Below are 21,152 nucleotides of genomic sequence, written 5' to 3'. Positions count from 1 at the left end.
GCTCCCTGAGGCCACAAGTAGCGGGACTTCTGTCTGTGTCCCCACCCCAGAGCCGCCCTGCGGACAGAGGCGGGCAGGCAGTGCTGCAGCAGTGAGGCCTGGGCCTTCCCTCCTTTCCTCTGTCCTCACCACACTCGTCCCTTCACAAGCGTGAGGCCAGCGGCCCAGGCCCCCAGCCAGGAGAGCCCAGGGCACTTTACTGCCCCCAGGAAGTGTCACACACCACAGGTGACCAGGCCTGACCTTCCCACCCAGGTGTGGGTGCCACTTGGCTCCCACGGACAGCACAGTGGGCGACACGAAGGCTGCTGTGGCCACAGGCCCCGATTAACCAGCTTCTCCTCACCCAGAGGCAGTTCTAGACAGACACCAGCCAGGACCCACCCAGGTGAGATGCCTGGTGGTCCAGCCCAGGCCACACTCTCAAGTGGGCACCCCGGACAGAGGAGCCCACAACCAGAGCCCCTCCACCTCCAGCCAACCCGTGGGCCCCAGAGAAACCGGCCCAGAAAGTCCATTTTTAGATGCGGGGCACTCATATGTGCCCAGGTGGCCAAACTCAGGGGAAAGCCAAGTGTTCCACTGGCAAAGGTCATCCAAGCAGCAGGTGAAGTATTTTGAATGAAGGCTCAACAACAGAGGGGAATTTTCACCAGGGCAAGGTTAAATTCTTAAAGACGAATGCCATTTTTTTTTTTTTTTTTTTTTTGTGGTATGCGGGCCTCTCACTGTTGTGGCCTCTCCCGTTGCGGAACACAGGCTCCGGACGCGCAGGCTCAGCGGCCATGGCTCACGGGCCCAGCCGCTCCACGGCATGTGGGATCCTCCCAGACCGGGGCACGAACCTGTGTCCCCTACATCGGCAGGCGGACTCTCAACCACTGCGCCACCAGGGAAGCCCGGAATCCTATTTTTAAAGCAAGATAGACACATGGTCCAGCTGAGCACCTGCCCCCTGAGAGCCCGGGTGGTGTGCTGGGAGGTTGGCCTCAGCCCCTCATCCGGAAGGCCCTGGGCCCTGAAAGGCCAACATCCTGCCTGCTCACTGGTTCTATCAGACAGCAGCAGAGGCCAAAAGTCCAAGGAAGATACATGCAGGAAAGAAGAGAGCAGTCGTCCTCCTGAGAGTGAGAGAGTCCAGGCTGAGCGTGCTGACTGCCCTCCCTCAGCGGCCTCAGGGCACGCCAGCCACTCCTCTGGGCGGCAGCCTTCACATGCCCCAAGCGGAAGTCCCTCCAAGGACGGGCTCCTGACCCAAGTGCAAAGCATGAAAGAAATGCGATAGGGAAGGACATGGGGCCTGGGCTGTGTGGACAGCTACCAGGATGCTGCCGGGGAAGCACTAGACAGGAAGTTTCCTTCCACACTCCACAAGGAACCCCCAGAGGTGGCCCAACACTGCTATACACCACTCAGCATGGAGCACTTTAAAAAAGCGAACTCTTTAAAACGTGACTTTTTTGTTTGCTCACAAGGCTCACAGATCACCACAAGGCTCCAGGCACAGGCCATCGTTGATCTAATGTTACGTGACCTTGGGAAGGGCTCAGAGGAGTGCTCCCTGGGACACCCCTGGTGGCCTAGTGGTTAGGACTCAGCGCTTTCACCACTGTGGCCTGGGTTCAATCCCTGGTTGGGGAATTGAGATCGCAAGCCCCACAGCAAGGCCAAAAAAAAAAAGTGCTTCCTGATACACACACGAAGCCACGCCCAGCCTGCACCCTTCACAGAGGGAGTGGAGGAGAGGCCACACCCACGAAGAAGGGGCTGGGTGCTCAGCCAGGCGAAGGGGCAGGAGAACATGAAGAAAGCCCCAGCTCCTTCCACTACATCTAGTCCAATGAGAAAAACAAATTAAAAGACGGTAAGAAAATGTTACTGTGTGTCTACATGTTAATAGGAAACATGCCTAGAAAAACAAGGACAGGGCCAAAATGTCAACGTGGATTGTTGCGGATGAGGAGCTAGGGTCAGTGGGGACTTTAACTTTTCAGTTTAAACACTTCTGAATTATTTGATTATTACATTTTTCTTAACCATTAACATGCATTAATTTAATAAACGGAAAAAAAAACCCTAAATGCAAAAAAGGCATACGCAAGCAGATTTTGCCCCAAATTTCAAGCACCTTTCTGGGCGGGGGATCGGTGGGGGTGGACACGCAGCCTGAGAAAGGGTGACGCTGACAAGCCCAGGGCCTTGGGAAGCCTGGTGCACCCATGCCTGTGCTGCGTCCTCAGTGGCCCCCTCAAGGTACCACCATGGGCACCAACGAGAGCACTGAGCCACACACCTGGAACCACAGATTCAAATCCAGGCAGCACACACGCGCTCTGCTCAGGAGGAGCAGCGCAAGACCCTGAACTGGGGGTCCAGAGGGCCGGTGGCTGCCCGGCTGAGTCCCACCAGGATAGGTACTTGGGGCACCCACTGCAGGCTGGGAGCTCTCCCATGCACCCGGGGACCAGGCTGCAGGCGCGAGTGCCCCGGAGCCAGGGATGCCGCGTGCTAATGCTCCCTCCCCCAGAAAGGATGGTGAGCACCCCTTAGAGAGAGAGAGGAAAAGCTGTTTTAATTGAACTGCACACAAAGAAGTTTCCAGTGGGTTGCAGGGAAGTCACTGGGACCGTGTGCCCCATCCCCAGGGAGACAGTGAGACTGGCCCGTCCCCTCCCCATGTCCCCGCCCGGGGCCAGCGCGGTGTCACCTCCAGGGCCTCCATGGCCAGCTCGGGGGGGTTGTGGTAGTGAATCTTCTTGGGGTAGCGGGCCGCCTCCTCGTGCAGGTAGTGGCCGGCTTGCCGGTAGTGCCGCAGGTACACGGTGGGCGGCTGCTGCTGCTTCTCAGCCACCTTGCCCAGCATGTAGTGGATGAGCCACTCCTCCTCATCCCCGTCACCCTCGCAGCGCGCCGCTGACGTGAAGCAGTGCCTGGCGGTCTCCAGCATGCTGTCTCGCCGCTCCTCCATCTGGAATGAGACCACGTGGTGTCCTACTGCCACACCTGCCACACTGACACACCATGTGGCTCCTTCACGTCCCTTTTCAAGGAGCCAAGGGAGCCCCTGCAGCACACAGACCTCGGGCCAGACACCCGGCACCCACACTAGGGGAACATTCCCCCACCAGGAGGGGGCTTCAAACTTCCGAGCACAGTGTCAAGGATTTTACAAGGACTCAACAAGCTCCTCTGAGGGAGCAGGGAAGAGACAACAGCTTCTCCACGGCCCTGAAACTGGTGGCTGACCAGCGCTCACAGGAGACTGGCCCTGGACTCACCCACCCCGGACCCGGTGTCCAGAGACCAGGGACCAAGCTGGCATGGACCCCAGGACAGCGGCCGCCCCTGCCCCTCACCTGCTGCACAAGCTCAGGGGGCAGCTCGGGCCTCCACTGCTTCAACTGGCGTGAGGCGAAGGAGTGCAGGGCATAGGACATGGTGCCGAACTCGATCCACAGGGACAGGTTGGAGCTGTCGATCTCCAGTGCCCGCCGGAAGCAGTTCAGCACAGGTGTGGCGTGCTTCCAGATGGGCCCGTCGCTCTTCAGCTCGTTGGAGTTCAGTTTGTCCTGAATGCGGCTGGCCCGGGCCAGGGCCATGCCCGCCCAGGAGTCAAACCTGTGGTCATGACACAGCCCGGCTCAACATACTGCTGCCCTCACTGCCCTGCAGACACGGTGCCCATGGGCACATGGGCCCCACCCCAGACTTCCTAACTCCACCACCGCGGGCATCCCTGAGCCAGGAAACATGGGCCCGCAGGCCCACCTCCAGAGAAGAGCACAGGGCACAAGTCACCCAGCCCCTCACGGCACTCAGGCACCGCCCTGAGAGGGTCGCCCCTGGCATAGCCAGACGCTGGCACCCTGCTACCCTCTGCTCCCCTGCCTGGAGGACGTCCCCCCAGGATGGCTCTGAGTGGGAGGAAAGGGCCTGCTCCACAGGTGTAACCTCATGACCTATAACCTCCCTGACCAACAGCACAGAGCAAACCAGACTCCCGAGACCCCTGCCACCTAGCTTCTGCCGGCTCCTCACTCCCCACTGGGACCCTGCCCTCTCCAGCTCAGGCACCAGCAGCAAGATGGACAGCAAGGGGATCATGTGATGGATGAGACCCCATCATTCTGAGACCACCCCAGAGAAACTGCTGGTGAGAATGCAGGAGCCTCTCTGAGGCACCAAGACCATTTCTGGGCCCTTGAAAGAGTCTGGAATTCTCTAGCACAGAGAACAGAAAAGGCAGCAATCACATGGGCATGCTACCCTCCGCAGACTGACAAGTCTTCCACTACCAAGGCACAAACTTCAAAGCCGGCCCCTGGCATCCCTGGGCTGTGCAAGGTCAGGGGAACCTGGGCAGCTCACAAAGCTTCCAGGCATTTCCACTGCTCTCCAAGCGACCAGAGATAAGGGAGCAGGAGAGACCTGAGAGGACAGTGCAGGACCCCCCTCGAGAGGGGTCCTGAGCACCCCTTTCTCCAGGGGTGGGGCCTGGGAGAGAGCATGGTGGGAATGGTCAGGGACCTTCCACCTGGGCAGCTCTTTCCACACCACAGCAGATGCCTATGTGCCTGCATGAGACCAAAACAGAAACCACCATCTCCTGTTGCAAATACAAGCAAGCAGAACACAGACACATGGTCACAAAAACTTGAAACGCTCCTCTGGGTGCTGCCAGGAGCCAGGCTCCCCCTTCCCTCGAACAGGTGGGTGTTGTCACTGTCACTTTTCAGACGTGGCAGCAGCAGGGAGTGACCACTCAGCCAGCCTGAGTGCAGCTCTGATCCACCACCCCGGGCCACGCGACCCCAAGCCACAGCGACCCTGGGCCCCACGACCCCAGTCGGCAGCGACCACAGGGAGGACAGCCAGGGCCACCACCACACAGGCCCCTGCCTGGAGGAAACCACAGGCTGAGCAAGAGGGGCTGCGGGAGAGCCTTTCCCACAGCTGTGGGAGTCATGCACTGGCTTCTCCACCCAGACCCCAGCCCTCCTGCCCCAGCCAGGCGGGTCCTGCCTGATAAGGCAGAGCCCTCTGTTCCCGACAACTCCCAGGAGGGCTGCCTATGGAGGCCACTCTGGACCCTTCAGACACAGGTCACCAGCAGAGAGTGGTCCCCTTCTGACCCAGGCCCTCCTAGGCACAGCAGCCATCAGAAAAGATTCCCTCTCAATCAAGCGAGTCAGACTTTATGAGCTTAGCAGGCCCTTCACGAGGATCAGGCCAATCAGTACGATTTAAGAAGAGGCCACCAGGGACCACTGGGAAGGAAGCATGAGCCTTACGTACGATGGGCTCTCCTGCCATCAACGCACTGCATCCCAGGAAGGAAGGAGCCCCCCCTCCCCTGCCCCCAAAGAAGAAAACAACCACAACGAAAGACACTGCAGTGGAGGAAGCAAGAGTCCACCCAGCCGACTCCCCAGGGTTGCGGGCCGGGACCAGAAGGACACAGTTGCCTGCTTTGACCCCGCCCCCACCCCAGGGACTGGGGAAGAAGGCTCTGCCCTTCCTTGCCTCTGCGGAGTGCCCACCTGCCCTCTCCTTCCTTCTTCCTGGCCTCCTTGCTGTGGGCAGGGGAACCCCAAACCGCCCCGGGAAGAGCTCTCCGAGATGAGTCCCCAGCCCTCCCGCAGCCGGCCTGCCCAGCACCCGGTGGCTGACCTATTGGGGCAGACGCAGATGTCGTGCATGTAGAACTTGATGGCCTTGGACTGCTCCTTGTTTTTGAAATGGTAATCAGCCAGGAGGTAGTAGAGCTCATTCACCACTGGAGGGGAGGGGTCGGCCCCTTCAGGGAGGCAGGGCACCTGGCAGGTGAGAAGGCAAGGGTGAGGGGACATGGAGCCAGGGACTCGGGTGTCACCAGGGTGCGACCAGGACCCCTCACTTCCCAGGGCCCTGCCAGCTGGCGCAGAGCAGGGGAGAGGCCAAGGCACGCAGGCGGAGGTGCTGGAGGAGACAGGACATGGCCGGCACACCAGCTCCTACCTCTGCAGAGGTGCCCTCGATGTAGGCGGAGACCTTGTCCAGGCTCAGGGCTGGCCGCTCTGTGCGGGGCACGATGGTGGCAATTCGCTTTAGGAGGTTGGCCAAGTCAGCGGACACGGTGCTGGTCTTATAGCTGTCAAACTCAGGAAGGGTCTTGGGCTTAAAGTACTCGAACATGAACAGGGCATCCTCCCATATCAGATCCACCTGAAAGAAGGCAGAGGCAGGCCATAGTGCGGTCCAGGTAGAGTGCATGGGGGAGAGTCCTTCTACAGAAACGCTCAGTGTCCAATGTAGACGAGGAGAGCCTCAAATGACTCCCACATACTTAAAACATCTGCTCGCCGACTGCAATCCCCAAACCCAAGTGTGTGACGAGCAGAAAAGTGAACTAGCACAAACCTGGTCTTTATAGAGACAAACACTGGAACCGAGGGCTCGCTCTGAGTCCACATGGCCATGACAGAGGGCAGGTCACCTAGTTGCCAAATACTGACCAAGCACTTGCTCTGGGCCAGGGCGCTCTCCATGTCACGGAGGTCACGGCGGAGACCCTGCCCAGAGTCGCGCGCACTTAGGGGATGGACTCCCTCAAAGAATAATTGACCGTGTTCAGGACCACTGAGGTAACACACCCACTAGCGGTCTGAAAACCAAACACCAAAAAAACGGAAACCCTCTGAGGAATTATCTGCATTAATCGAATTGGGGGAAAAAGATCTACTGAAATATTGCCATGCTGCATTTTTGAATAATTAGTCAACATTTATGAAACTAGTTCTTCCGAGGAAACCAAGAACTTTCTTTGGTGGGACTAGTCCACCTGCTGCAGCAAATCCCCCCCCCCCACCCCGCCCCCCCCCACCACCACCACAGCACCCACACCAGGGGAGCCCAGGCCCCGCCCCCAGGGGGCCCTCACCTGCTGAGCCGAGTGCTCCTCCAGGTACCTGGCCTTGCTCTTCTTGCTGGGGTAGCTGTACAGGCAGTAGAAGCACTGCTCCAAGGCTGTCTCCAGCTCCTCCTTGTATGGGTGAGTGTCCTCAGACGTGGATTCAGCAAGCTCCTTCTGGAGGATGCGCACCTAGGTGGTGGGCGGGCGGGAAGAGGCATCTGGGGGAGGGCCGGCAGCCGCCTGCACAGTGGGCCCATCAGCTCTGCTAACCTGAGGAGCCTGTCTGGGCCTGTGTCCTGGAACGGGCCTGCCACCCCCTTGGGAGCCATCTGGGCCCCGCTCTGCAGGGCGTGCTGAGGATTTGCCCAGCTTCCCTCCTTCCAGCACCGCAGGCAGTTTCTTGCAGTTTCTAGCTACACTTGTTCATTTAGACATTCATCTGCTCCCCAAATATCTGCTGAGCACCGTCTTATGCTGGGCACATCGAGACACTGTCCCTGCCTTTGGGAAGCTCAGACTCCCGTGGAGGGGTGTGAATTAAAGAGTTATAATGTCAGACGATAAATCCCGTTAGGGCCGAGGGAACCTCTCTCTGGCAGACAGACATTAGTGACGATCTCAGAGGAGGTGAATGATAGTCAACTGGTGAATCTACAGAGGTCAGAGCAACGGCTACCATTATGATGCCCAACTATTAGCAAACATACATTCTTTTCAAGCATCCGCGGTATTTTTACCAAAACTAGACAAAAAGCAAGTCTCGACAAATACCAAGGACTAGGTATAATACAGACCACATCCTCCAAACATAATTCGATAAAATTAGAAATCAGTTACATAAAGACAGCAAATATCTCAGCCATAAAAAGGAACAAAATTGGGTCATTTGTTGAGACGTGGATGGATCTAGAGACTGCCATACAGAGTGAACTCAGAAAGAGAAAAACAAATATCGTATATTAACGCATATATGTGGAACCTAGAAAAATGGTACAGATGAACCGCTTTGCAGGGCAGAAACTGACACACAGATGTAGAGAACAAACGTATGGACACCAAGGGGGGAAAGCAGCAGGGGGATGGGGGTGGGGGTGTGATGAATTGGGCGATTGGGACTGACATGTATACACTGATGTGTATAAAATTGATGACTAATAAGAACCTGCTGTATAAAAAAATAAAATAAAATTCAAAAATTCAGATAAAAGACCTTATCATAAAAAAATAAATAAATAAAAATAAAGATCGTAAATATCAAAACTTATGGCATGCAGCTAAAAATGTACTTGGGGAAAACTTATAATCTCCAACACATGTATTAGAAGGTGATCACTAAAATAAGCATTTACTTCAATAAGTTAGAAAAAACACGAAGCAAATCCAAAGAAAGTAAAAAATAAAATGTCAATTAGTGAACTAGAAAGCAAAGAAAAAATAGGTCAATAAGCCAATAACCGGTAGTTTGAAAAAACTAATTTCGATAAACCTCATAAAAGACTGGTTTTTCAAAAAAGGAAAAGGAAGCATAAATAAATGATTTTGGCAATGAAAAAGGGGGCATAACTAGAGGTACTACAGAGACTTTTAAAATCATCAGCAGATACCGTGAACAACTTTATGCTTCCATGGACACTATTCCAAAAACAGAATTGACCACGGAAGAAAAAATCTAAATGAACCTACTAAAATCACTAAAAAAAAGAGTCAATAGTTTAAATTTTACTCCAAGAGAGAAGCGGGGAGAGAGAGGGGGACAGAGAGAAAGAAAGCAAGAAAGCACGGGCACACACTCTAGACCCGGGGTGACAACGGCCAGAGAAGGGCAGACGCGCCCCCGCAGCACTTACGTAGAATCGCAGCAGGGCCCCTTCGGAGTTGCAACACCAGGCCCTCCGGCCCAGGTACTCATGGGCCGTGTTGAGCAGCATGAGGGAGGAAGGGAGCATGGGCAGATCGGCTGACACTGGGGAAAGACCAGGCGACACAAAGGGTCAGTGCCAGCACGGCTGGGAGCAGTGGGCCCCGCTCCTCTCTCTATACCAAGGGGCCGCAGAGCTCCCCCTCTTTCCTTTTTCATCTTTTTGTCTTTTAAAATCAGTAATGATGTGACTGGGTTTACTAAAGCAGTACATGCTTATCAAAAAACAATTCAGATCACACAGGACCGTATACAGAAGCAGTGGTCCATCACCAAAGAGCAGCACTGCCCACCCCACCCCACCCCCCCGCCCCCAATAACCAGGGCTGACATTTGGTGAACATCACTGGAAGCATCTTTCTATGCATGTATGAGACATTTTGAAAGAGAGAAACAAGTCATTTATGACAATGGAACCCATACTACACATACCATTGCTTAACTTAAAAATTCTTATATTTAGGTCTGTTTAACTACTACAGAAGGAAAAAGAACTACCAAAACTCAGTTAAATGTTTGTTCATCACTAGAACTATGACTAGTTCCTTAAATATCCCTTGGTGTGTTTGAAACTCTGAGCCATAACCCATCATGGTCTTATAATTAACCTTTTTTAAGAGGATTAGGACAGAACACATTAGGATAGAAAGTACTAGAGAAAACAGAATCAAGATTCTTTCATGAAATTTGTTTTGTACTTTTTAAAAAATTATTTAATTTTGGCTGTGTTGGGTCTTTGTTGCTGCGTGCGTGCTTTCTCTAGTTGCGGTGAGCGGGGGCTACTCTTCATTGTGGTGTGCGGGATTCTCATTGCGGTGGCTTCTCTCGTTGCAGAGCACGGGCTCTGGGCTCAGTAGTTGTGGCGCACAGGCTTAGGTGCTCCACGGCATGTGGGATCTTCCCGGACCTGGGATCGAACCCGTGTCCCCTGCATTGGCAGGCAGATTCTTAACCACTGCGCCACCAGGGAAGTCCTTTCATTTCCATTTTCAACAGCATCAAATGACTGTTACATCAGGTCAGTGATGGCTCTGTGGTAGCTTTTTCCTCGTCTCCCCCAGCTCCCAATCTGGTTGTACATACTGCTTCTAGTGCAGTAGGGTTATAACACGTACATTCTGTTCTGCAGCCATAATCAGCCCGACTGCTCTCTTTCGACTCCAGTTCTAAGTGGATCTGGTGCTCATCGCAAGCTCTTTCCTGTGGCTTTTCCATCCTAACTCATGTTCGTTTACTGACTTCATCCTCCAGCCATGCTTCTAAGAAGCACTCAAGGAGCTGGAATCCACTGTAATTACAAATGACTGGCTACATGCCTGGGCCCACACTTTCCTGCCCTGAGAACCCTGCAGACATGTGGACCTGACCCCAACTGCACTGAACACTGCCAGGGAGAAATCTGAAATGAGCCCTGTTCTTTGTCCCACTAAGATAAATTGCTTTTTCAGTTTAGAAACCTGACAAGTCTTTACCCCTAAAATAGATCCTTCACCAGGATGCATCTTGATGTAGACTGTTGCATATCAACTTTTCTCGGTATATACTTTGAACCTGCAGATTCAGTGTTTATTACAATTCAGAGAACTCTTCCTGTATTTGACATCAGATTCCTTGCTGCCATCAGGGGCCCCATTCACCCTCACACTGGACCATCTCTGTCTTCCACATCTACCACCTTCTCTCCAGTGCTGTTAGCTCTTAATCCGTCTCCCGCAGTTTCAGTCATGTTCACTCTGCTCCTCGCTGTTTTAGTTTATTAGTTTATAATGGTGAGATGTGGTTTGCAGCGTTTTCCCTTAGTTCTGCAGTTGTCCTTTTCATTTCATTCTGCTTATCGTCTTAGAAATTTTAACAAATGATTTTCTTGGGCCAATCACCCACAAGCCTCTGCCTCTGCTCCTTGCCGTATGCTTTCTTCCAGGCCTAGTTCACCTGTCTCTCGAATGGTGTGTTCCTTCTTCCCTTCCTGTACTAGATGCGGGGTGTGGGGTAGGGGTGGGCCATGACCTGTCAGCATGCCCGCCATGTCACCTCTCTCTATCCTGCTCATGGTCAGCCAGGGTGGCTCCTCGGACCACGGCAGCGCTGCAATCACCATGAAGAAATTTTCTGGGGCAGCTCCAACAAAGAGGACCAGCCTGCCCTTCCTCGAAGCTGTGAGCTTGCAGCAGGTGTTGCTCTCAATCAGTTTCCGCCGCCTGTGTCTGCTGAGGGAAAAGAAGGGAGCTCGCTCGACCAGGGCTGCATCAGTCCGCACTGGGGGACCAGGGTTTTGTCCTCTCTTCCGAGATCTCCTAAAGGTAGGATGGCTGCCCGGGGAGGGCAGTGCGGCCAGCACACAGCCCCAGCCAGCAGTTCCTTCGGCTTGGCTACAGCCACGGGAGCCACATCCAGTGACTGAAGTGAGATGGGAGGGCAAAGGCCTGGCTTCCTCTGCCCGACATGCTACAGAGCCCCCGCCGGGGGCCGAGACGACGTCAGGATGCACCCTGTTCTCCCTGCTGCTTCCCGCTTCCTTTCACGAGCAGAGATTCCTAATATACCATCCCAACATCTGCTCCAGGGAACTCAGCATGCAACATTGCCCCACGCCGGCCCCTTACTGCCGGCCAGAGGGCCCTCCATGTAGTCTGCCACCACGAGGGGCAGGACCCAGCAGCCCTTCCTGCCTCTGCCAAGGCCCAGGGCAATACAGGGGGCAGCCCCGCCAGCCCACTCTCTACAGAACAGAGGACTCTGTCCACTCACCCTGCCCCCTCAGTCCTCCTCCAGGGGGTGGAGGAGGAGATGGGCCACACCGGCGGCCAGTCCACCAGGATCTTTGTTTCCCTATCCCACCCTTTTGAAGTTTATGGCCTTGGACTGTCCTCCTCCCCTTATTTGCTTACTGGCAGTTTTTTTAAAAACTATATTGTGGGGACTTCCCTGGTGGCACAGTGGATAAGACTCCACGCTCCCAATGCAGGGGGCCTGGGTTCGATCCCTAGTCAGGGAACTAGATCCCACATCATGTCGCAACTAAGAGTTCGCATGCCACAACTAAGGAGCCCGCCTGCCATAACTGAGACCAGGTGCAACCAAATAAATAAATATTTAAAATAAAACAAAAGAAATCCTGTTACTAAAAAAACAAAAAAGCAAACCAAAAAAACCCATATTGTGCTTGCATAATTAATTAAGAGGAGACTCTTAATCCAGAAGTCTTTTTACACCTACATTTACAGGTGTAAAGCTTAATTTTTTTCACCACTGAAGCTGTTTTGTAAAACACAGAGGCACTATTTGTCAAGCACTCTAAAGATAACCGTTCTAAAAATTTATCCAAAAAAATCAATTAAGCAGAAGCAAAAAGGCGTGCATGATGTATTGACTAAAGAATGACCAGTAAGAGAGAAACACCGCTGCCCTGAGAGTTGGGAAAAGCAGGGCACCTCTGCTAGCATCGCAAAGACAACAGAACACAGCCACACAGCTTATACACGGGGGGTGAAAGCCTTCCTCGGTCTGGCTCCTTGCCAAGTCCAGCCACATGCCCAGCCCTTCCGGGTCCCTGCCCAGCTGCCCCATCGCTTCCCGGTCCCCCGTCAGGCCGCAGGCGTGGCACTGTGGGTGCTGCTAGTGGTCCCGTCTGTCGCCTCCACTGTGAACCTTTCCAGGCCAGAGGTTCTCACCCACGGAGGCCTGACAAGCAGAGAGCAGCTGACAGACACCTGCGGAGTGAAGCACTTGGAGCAAGAGAGCAAGTGGAAGGAAGGCAAGCTGGTGTGGGCTCCGTGGTTGTGGCCACACAGCTGACTTTCCTTCCTGTGCGCTTTGCTGATCCGTCAAATGACTGAGGAAACCACCCCCATAAATTCAATTTTAAGCTGGTTGAATATACACATAAATACGTGTATTGTAATCATAGCTATATAAAAAGTATACGTATATCAGCCAAGTTTAGACTGAAAATGCGAGAAAACCAAAGGAATAAAGTCCATTTGGTAGAGCTACACTCTTTGCTTAAATGTCATTTAGCTGTTGTTTTGATGTAATTTCTTCCACCGACCACATTTCCCACCACGGTGCTGACCCGGCTCAAGTGCCATCTCCACACAGGGCCCTGGCTCGCCCCTGCGGCCTCTGCACTCGGCACCAGCACCCCTCGTGCCAGCACTGACCTGCCGTGGCAACGATGGCTTTACTGCCCCGTAGGTCCTCCAACAACCCTGAGATGGTGCCACTATCCCCAGAGTGGACGGGGGAACAGAGGCTGGGGGTCGCCTGACTGGCCCATGGTCACATGGCCAAGAAGTGGAACCTGTGCCTGCTTGCCCCGTGCTGCCCTCCAGTTGCCCGGGCCTACACCCACGAGGGCCCACGGGATGCGCAGGGACTGGAGGAGCTGGCGGCACGAGGCTCCCAGAGCAGGCCCACTCCTCACAGTGCTCACCACCTGCACCCGATGTGAAACACTGCACAGGCCACGGCCACGCCCCCACCGCATGGTGGGGAGCCTCTGCCTCCATCCAAGTGCCACGAAACATCAACTGCCCAAGCCCAAGCCCACTCACGGTGCCTGGACAGGGCCGCAGGGCCCTGAGGCAGAGACGAGAGGCAGAGACACCGGGCTGAGGGCCATCCCCACCAGACCGCGTCCCCACACCTTCGTCTGCGGGGCTCTGGAGCTGCTGCTGGTGGCACAGGGAGCGGAAGCTGTCCTCTTCCTGCCAGATGATGCGGTGCAAGATGATCCAGGGCAGCACCGAGGACACGTGGGGCTCCTTGGGCTCCTCCTGCACGGCCATGCTGCAGTCGATGACCTGGGGCGATCGGGCGTCACTGCAGGGTCAGCTCCCCCCAGGGTGCGTCCTCAGGGCCAACCGGGCTGCGGGCGGGCAGGAAGGAGCCAGGCTACCTGGATGAGGTTGTTGGTGAGACGGGTGAGGCCAGCGGCGGAGGATGAGTCCCTCAGGATGCTGCCGCTGTTGTCTGCTGAGAGCGCCTGCTCGATGCCCAGCAGCAGCTGGGTTACCGTGGCCACCCACTCCTCCTTGGCGGCAGCCTCAGTGGCATTAACCATCTGCTGGACTGCCTCATTCAGAGCCACGTCAGAGCACTCGAAGCACTGCCGGTGGTCCTCCAGCCGGAGCAAGGAGTCCTGCATGAGGGAGGAGGGGGCAGGAAGGCGCTGTGAGAGCTATGGCCACACTCGCCACGCCTGGCCCCACAGGGGCCCAGGGCATGCTGAGCAGGCCCGCCCACCTCGACCGCCCTCCGAGGTGACAGACAGGCAGAAACGCGCCTGAACGCAGATCAAAACCACCCCCAACATAAGAGCCTTAATTGCCAGGAAAACGGGGCCTGTGTTTCTTTAGGGAAAGCCAGCACCGAGCAGGAGCTGCTGAGGTGTGAAGCCCACAGGGGCAGAGGTGGAGGCCGCAGGCTGGAGCCAACCCCACCTGATCAGAACACGCAAGGGGCTGGTTGACAGAAAGTCAGAGACAAGACAAGGACCCATCACTCTAATGTGACATGGTCCCCAGTGCTTGAGGCTAGAAAGAGCTAAAAAGCAGAAGAATAACTGCCAACAAATAGGAGAGCAGATCACCACTGACTGTGGCATCAGACCATCCACCCAAAACAGAAACCATCAGAAATAAAGGGAATGCAGTGAAGTGGCCAGATTTAAAATAAACACGCAAAAATCAACAAGGTTCCTATAAACCATAAACGTAGTTAGAAGACATAATGACCAGCAAAAATGTCCTGCTCAAACAGCAACCCAAAGTATCAGGACTAAGAATCAACACAACCATGAGGAGACTGTACACTTACACTGAAGAATGTGGCAGGCAGCTCATCTACACAGGGAGACTGAGCCTCCTGCATATCCCAGAGAGGATTCCAAGTCAGACCCCCACCCTACAAAAGCTAGGTGAAGCGGGTTACACGCAAGCATGAACCCAACACCTAACGCTGCAGGAAGAAGCAAGGCACACAGGCCTCTGTCTGTCTGTTGACACGCCCCTGCGGCCTCCCTTGTGGAGAGTAGGTTCCATCAAAGGGCCTCCCCGCTGCCCGGTGTCAGGCACACTGTGGGAGCTCCATCCTGTGTGTGCAACAACCGGATGAATGTTTTTCTAGCCTCGAAAAGGCTTTCTAAGCATAATGAACAAATTCACCACTGTTTGAAAACATCAAGAGATTTAATGACCTAAAAATTCAAAACTTATGTACGTCAAAGAAAGCACAAGCTGCAATTTGAAAGCAGACAACAAACTGGGAAAAAACATTCGATGAGAAAAAGATTAATATCTCTAATATATAAAAAGCATTCCAAATCAATAAGAAAACACATCCCCTCAAGAGGAAAAGGAGCAAAAACCAGCAGATTCCCCAGCACTCAGCCCAGGCCTCATCTCGGGCCTCAGCACCATGTGGTGCCTCCCCAGCAGCAGCCCCCTCCCCTGGGCGCCCCCCCTGCCCACTTTGCCCAGGAGCTCCAGACCACAGAGCAAGACCACCTGAGCCACTGAGCTGGCCTGTCCCTGGCACACTCAGCTGTCCACCTCACAGCCACTGGCGCTGAGGTCATCACAGCTCGTTCCCTGCCCTCCTCTCCCCATTCTTCCCCTTTCACCTCCGCTTGTTCCCAGTCACACCTCTTAACCATTTCCCAGTTCAAGAAAGTCAGTTCAAAAAGCCCGGATGGGGACTTCCCTGGCGGTCCAGTGGTTAAGACTTTGCACTTCCACTGTAGGGGAAGCGGGTTCGATCCCTGGTCAGGGAACTAAGATCCCACATGCTGTACGGTGTGGCCAAAAAATTTTTTTAAAAGGTTAAAAAAAATAAAAATTTTTAAAAAGCCCGGGAGAAGACTGGGCTCTCTCCCTAGACTGAAGAGGAAGGACCCAGTGAGATAATAAATCAAAGCCCACCCCACACCACTGAGTACATCCTGTGTATCGTCTTCCACATCCATCTCCACGTGTCCCAAGGATGGCAGCAGTGGTCACTGCCAGCACCCGTCTGGGGCTTGCCACATGCCAGGCGTGATGCCCACACATGCCAGCTCATGAAAATCCACAGCAGGCCTCTGAGGTACAGACAATAACCATCTCCGCTCCAGAGACAAGACTGAGGCGCGGGGAGGCTGAGTGACCACGCAGCCCAGCAGAGGCTTGGTACCCAGCCAGCTCTCAGCAGGGGTTCACGTGCTGAGGACGGGGGCGTGGAGGGAGCCAACAGGGCACATGGGCCTCACACACCACACTCATGTTCCTTTCCTTCAACTACTTGATCCTACGGGACTATTTACCTTCTCTTAATTCTTTACATTGTATAGATATTTTATCAATTTTATATGTACTCAATAGTTAATTTAAAAAGCAATGAACAACATGCAGATGAACCATCAGGTGGATGGATGGCTAAGCCCTGACTAGTCTCCCTTCCCCCTCTGCCACGTGGAAGTTCAGAGCCTGGCACAGGCTCACCTTGAGCCCAGTAGACCCCTAGGTTCCAATTCCCCCCCCCCCATATATTCTCACCACGTCTTCCCGGTGCCCGAGGGGGCGGATTTTACTCCACTTCTCTCTACGTTCTCCAGGGCTGCCTCCAAGCCCCCGGAGAAGAAACTCCGGCCAAGCAGAAGGCACAAGCAGGAGAAGGGCCGGGGCAGCACACACCTGCAGCAGCAGCAGTTGGGCCGGCCTCTCAGGCACAGATGTCATGAACTCCAGGTGTTTGGCCCGATCAAACCCACTGGGGCACAAGGTGGGGCGGAGCAGGCGCACGACGGCCCGGTGGTCGCCAGCCTCATACAGCCGCTGAGTCTCCTCCAGTGACTGGCACCGTTCTAGCGACCTCAGGTTCTTGTCGATCTGGAAAAGGCCCAGAATCACTGCCTGACGACCAAGCCCTCACGGGCTCCCTTAATGCAGCCAGAGTTTTGCATTTTTTAAAACAATTATTTTATTTTATTTTATTTATTTTTTATTTTTGGCCGCGTTGGGTCTTCGCTGCTGCATGCGGGCTTTTCTCTGGTTGTGGCAAGCGGGGCCTACTCTTCGTTGCGGTGCGCAGTCTTCTCATTGCGGAGGCTTCTCTTGTTGTGGAGCACGGGCTCTAGGTGCACGGGCTTCAGTAGTTGCAGCACACGGGCTCAGCAGTTGTGGCTCACGGGCTCTAGAGTGCAGGCTCAGTAGTTGTGGCGCATGGGCTTAGCTGCTCCACGGCATGTGGGATCTTCCCGGACCAGGGATCGAACCTGTGTCCTCTGCATTGGCAGGCGGATTCTTAACCACTGCGCCCCCAGGGAAGCCCCCCAGAGTTTTGCATTTAACAGACCCAGCCGAGAAGTATTTACAGCAAGTAAATACTTTATAAAATACTTTATAAATAGTATTTCTATTAAGGGCAAGGCATTCAAGTCTTTGAAGAACAAATATACCAAAAAACAAAACTACCACAGAAGCAGAAGGGCTCCAGAAAGTGTCTGTGAAAATAGTTAGACAGCCTCATGGCCACAGTTCAGTGAACCAGACTCCTAGAACCGTGGAGCACGGGGCTTCAGAAACCTAGGGAGCCAGGCCAGAGGCTGGCACACACCACCAATCCCCGAACCCTCTCCTCACAGGAGGCCTGCAGGATACGGGCAGCAGGGGCACTGCACTAGGTCTGGCCCTGAAACCACTCTGCAAGAGTCTGAAGGCTTTCAGCCAATGTGAATGTGTCACAGATGTGAAACTGTGGGCATGCGGTCAGAGGCTGCACAGTGAGGACAGGATTAGAACTACACACCGCTGACCCACCCCAGGGCCAGAGCAGCACTGGTCTGCTTCTGCGGGGCTTTTCCTCTCGTTCCTCTGGGGCTGCTGCCACACGCAGGCCAGAGAGCTGAGCAAGAGCCATTCTCCACCCTGTGGGTAGACACCTCCACCCCGGCTCCCAGCCACCGGCCCCTAGAGGAGCACTCCATCAGGGGGTGTGCCTGCGAGTCTGTGGCACCCTGTGCCTCAAGAGCTGCCTCTCCTGGGTCCCACCCTGCCCTACTCAGCACATGGGCCGCTCTCCTAGTCCTCACGGACAGGTCAGGCCTTTGACCAAGAAAACACCATTAAAAAGCTCCCACTCACCTCCTCCAGGGAGACGACCGAGTCATTGTGGAGGTTGGGCAGGCGGATCACGACGTCTCTTTGCTCGGCTCCCGCCGCAGCCCGGGCGGCAGCGGAGCTCTGCAGCATCTCTGTGCAGATGTCATAGTTCTCCAGGGCCTGCTCCATGTCTCCCTGGGCAGAGGAGGGGCACTCGCTGTGCTGCACCAGGTGCCTGCCCCCTGAGCCCACCAGACTGGGAGCACCATGAAGGCGGTTTTAGCCAACTACTACCATATCCCCTCTACAGAGGGGGTGGGGCTTAGTAAGTACCCGCTGAATGAACGCATGAATGAATGATTCACACTACAGCTCCAAGGGGAGCATCGTGACCCTCGTGGTGGCGGTGAGGACACCGGGACACCAGAGCAAGGCTGAGTATCTATTCCAGATCTTGAGCAAAGCTGGCAGAGCCGCAACTAGACCCAGGCCTGTTCCAGCTCCAGAACCGACTGTGGGGCACTGGGTGCCACAGTGTGCAAGGGGCTGGGGAACAGCCAGCCCTCCCGGGCCCTCCAGACAAGCTCCATTCACACAGATGGGCAGTGATTCCCTCCCAAAAAACTGCACCCATTTGCACACATGCTCAGGCTCTCTCGGGAAACATAAGGAAAGGGTCAAGGCTCCAAAGCAACCTCGCTGGGTCTATAGGGGACCCATGAGGCCCCTCGTGGCGCTACAGCTGTGCTGATGGTGGGCGTCGGGATTTCTGAGATGCTGCACGTTCCCCACCACATCCCACCTCCTCATGCAGAGCCCAGTGCCCAGACAGGTGCCACACGTGCGCACACACACCCTCCACCACGCGGCCAGCTCTCTCCCCTCCCGCTGGGTGCCAGCGCATCCTCCCCAAGCAGCCGACCACAGACCAACCTGCAGCGCCAGGAATCGCGCCTTCAACCAGTACACGCGGACCACAAACTCCAGCCAGCCATCCTCAAACAGGTCCCGCTGGGACGAGGCGAATGACAGCTGCAGGAGGTCCCCCAGGAAGTGGGCTCCCGGGAAGTCGGGCCCGAACCTGCCGCTCACCACACCCGCAGGGCAGTTCCGAGGAGACACTGAAAACCATCGGCCGAAAGGAGTCAACCTCATGTGCGGGGCCCAGACACCCTTCTGCTCCCTGAGGTTGCCCCCAGCCCTGAGCCCTTGGAGCCTCACAGCCCCCGAGCAGCAGAGAGCCAGATGGGCTGGATGGGGATACGGAGACCCTGGGGCTAGAGGCCCTCACCCGGCAGACTGACCTGGAGCGCATCTTTGCTCACCAGGTGGTGGTTTAAGTCAGAACGATCCATATCACCTGGGACAATGACTGGGGACACATAAAGCATCAGGTGATAACCTGAGAAAATGGGAATGTCACGTCCCTCATCCTGAGCAACAGAAGCAGGCAGGTGGCTCCCTTGGGGCTCAGCTGCTTCTCAAAGGCCCCGGGTCTTTCCTGGCCTGACAAGCTGACCCAGGAAATGCGCCCCCTGTAGGTGTGACTCAGCCCCCCACTCCTGCCCCCTCCCGGCTACTGAGGGTCCAGAAAAGTTGCCCCACACAGAACACGGAAGGTCGCCTACCTGCAGAGCTCCGGCCCTTGGTCAGCAGCCACTGGTCCAGCTGCAGCTCCATGCAGGAGAGGGACATCAGCATCATGTCCTGCAGGACGGGTGCGGATGGTCAGGAACAGGGTCACATAGGTCAAGGGCAGGGGATGGAAAGAACCTAAACTAAAATTTACTCTGATGAGAACATCAAGTTTTCCTCTACCTACTTTCCATTTCATAAGTGGTAATCACTAGCTTGCTGCTGGGCCATAAGGAGAGGCACGTGGATCTACACTGGAACAGACTCGGGAGGACCCGGGAGACCCGCCTTCAGTCCTCGGGGACTGTCCTATGGAAGAGGCAGCCCTGCCACCTGCCGAGCGCCAGGCACTCAACCCTGACAGCCCCCAGGGTGGGCGCGTCATTCCCTGGGTGGACCAGAAAGCTGAGACTCAGCAGTAAGGAGGCGCCAGCCTGGCCAATGGGCACAGCTGGGAAATAACCAAGCTGGTCTGTCTAGGGACCAGAGCCTCGGCCCCTCCCACTGCTCCACCCTGCTGGGACATAAGGAGAGGCACGTGGATCTACACTGGAACAGACTCGGGATGACCCAGGGGAGTCTGGGCAGATGGGCCTGGGGGAGCAGGCCTGGGCAGATGCTGCCAAGAAACAGTCCCTGGGGTGTCCCAGTGGAGGCTGCACCGCCAGGGGCCCCTGACCCACACGGCCCTGAGGACCTGTGAACCTGGAGCTCCTCCACCTCTGTGCCCCCAGCAAGAAATACCACCCAGGGGGCCCTGAAATCTCCCAGTGCTGCCTCCTCAGAAGCGGCCTTCCTCCTCTCACGGGAAAAGGGGCCAAAGCACCCTGGCTCCCTTGGCCCTGGGAGGCACTGAGTGCAAGAGCCTGGGCTGCAGAGGGCAGTGCGTAGGCTCGGCCCCCACAGCTGGCAGTCCCCAGCACCCCTTCGGCAGCCTTCCTCCACCTCTGCACTTCTGTCTCCTCACTTGTTGAAAAAACGGGTAGCGACGGTCCCTGGCGCCTACAACACAGCAAGCCTCCACCTTCCAGCCTCTCCGCTGCTCTCCTCCCGCTCGTGAACCTCCCTCCCCCGTGATCCGCACCCCCGTCTCAACCCCACACCTCCACCTGCAGTTGCAGCCCAGGTCCCCCGCCTATGCCTGGCCCCCACCTGCCCACCGCCCGGCCAGCCAACCTGGATGTGCCTGTCGCCACAGTCCCTAAGCAGCGGGTTGGGCAGGCTGGCACTGTGCCTCCGCCAGCTGTGGTAGATGCTGAGCACAACCTCTGCCAGGCCCGGCGGCCAACGCAGCAGGAACCTGTGGCCCATGCTCTTCAGGTAGCGCATCATAAGCTCCAGGATGCCCCCGTTGCTCAGGTTCCCCAGCAGGAAGGCGTGCACGTCTTGCTTCTCTGCCCGGAGCGGGGGAAGTGACCAGACTTCAACAGAGGACCCTCCGTGCCAGGGGCCCCATTTTGTTCGGGAGATGAGAGCGGGCGCCAGCGGGAAGAGCCCATGTGCCCCAGGGGGGCGCTGAGGGCGGGCCTCACGGCTGTGGGCACACCCATCTGAACCTCCAAGGCCCAGGCGGGTACGAGAGGGCTGACCCCTGGGTGTGGCCTTGCACAGCAGCACAGCTCCCGGCCGT

At 55.7% G+C, this 21,152-nt stretch overlaps 1 protein-coding gene across 6 annotated transcripts in view; it reads right to left on the bottom strand.

Annotated features, from left to right (window-relative positions):
* The window catches only part of CABIN1 (calcineurin binding protein 1), a 98,468-nt gene that overhangs the window by 59,331 nt on the left and 17,985 nt on the right, over window positions 1-21,152 (bottom strand). For 5 of the 6 annotated variants that reach the window (XM_029227175.1, XM_029227166.1, XM_029227190.1 and 2 more), the window contains 13 exons: window positions 20,699-20,916; window positions 19,516-19,594; window positions 18,821-19,008; window positions 17,930-18,082; window positions 16,481-16,675; window positions 13,708-13,950; window positions 13,456-13,612; window positions 8,740-8,855; window positions 6,920-7,081; window positions 5,998-6,204; window positions 5,671-5,816; window positions 3,357-3,618; window positions 2,708-2,968 (listed from right to left, as the gene is read on the bottom strand). In XM_029227175.1, the coding sequence (XP_029083008.1) occupies window positions 2,708-2,968; window positions 3,357-3,618; window positions 5,671-5,816; window positions 5,998-6,204; window positions 6,920-7,081; window positions 8,740-8,855; window positions 13,456-13,612; window positions 13,708-13,950; window positions 16,481-16,675; window positions 17,930-18,082; window positions 18,821-19,008; window positions 19,516-19,594; window positions 20,699-20,916 (2,387 nt within the window). The remainder of the gene's footprint in view (window positions 1-2,707; window positions 2,969-3,356; window positions 3,619-5,670; window positions 5,817-5,997; window positions 6,205-6,919; window positions 7,082-8,739; window positions 8,856-13,455; window positions 13,613-13,707; window positions 13,951-16,480; window positions 16,676-17,929; window positions 18,083-18,820; window positions 19,009-19,515; window positions 19,595-20,698; window positions 20,917-21,152) is intronic. The other variant, XM_029227198.1, reaches the window with a different exon arrangement.

Source organism: Monodon monoceros, unplaced genomic scaffold, assembly GCF_005190385.1.
Source record: "Monodon monoceros isolate NGI ecotype Baffin Bay Population unplaced genomic scaffold, NGI_Narwhal_1 Super_Scaffold_1, whole genome shotgun sequence".
Taxonomy (NCBI): Eukaryota; Metazoa; Chordata; class Mammalia; order Artiodactyla; family Monodontidae; genus Monodon; species Monodon monoceros.
Note: the sequence above shows the minus strand (reverse complement) of the source record. Positions and strands in the feature narration are given on the sequence as shown.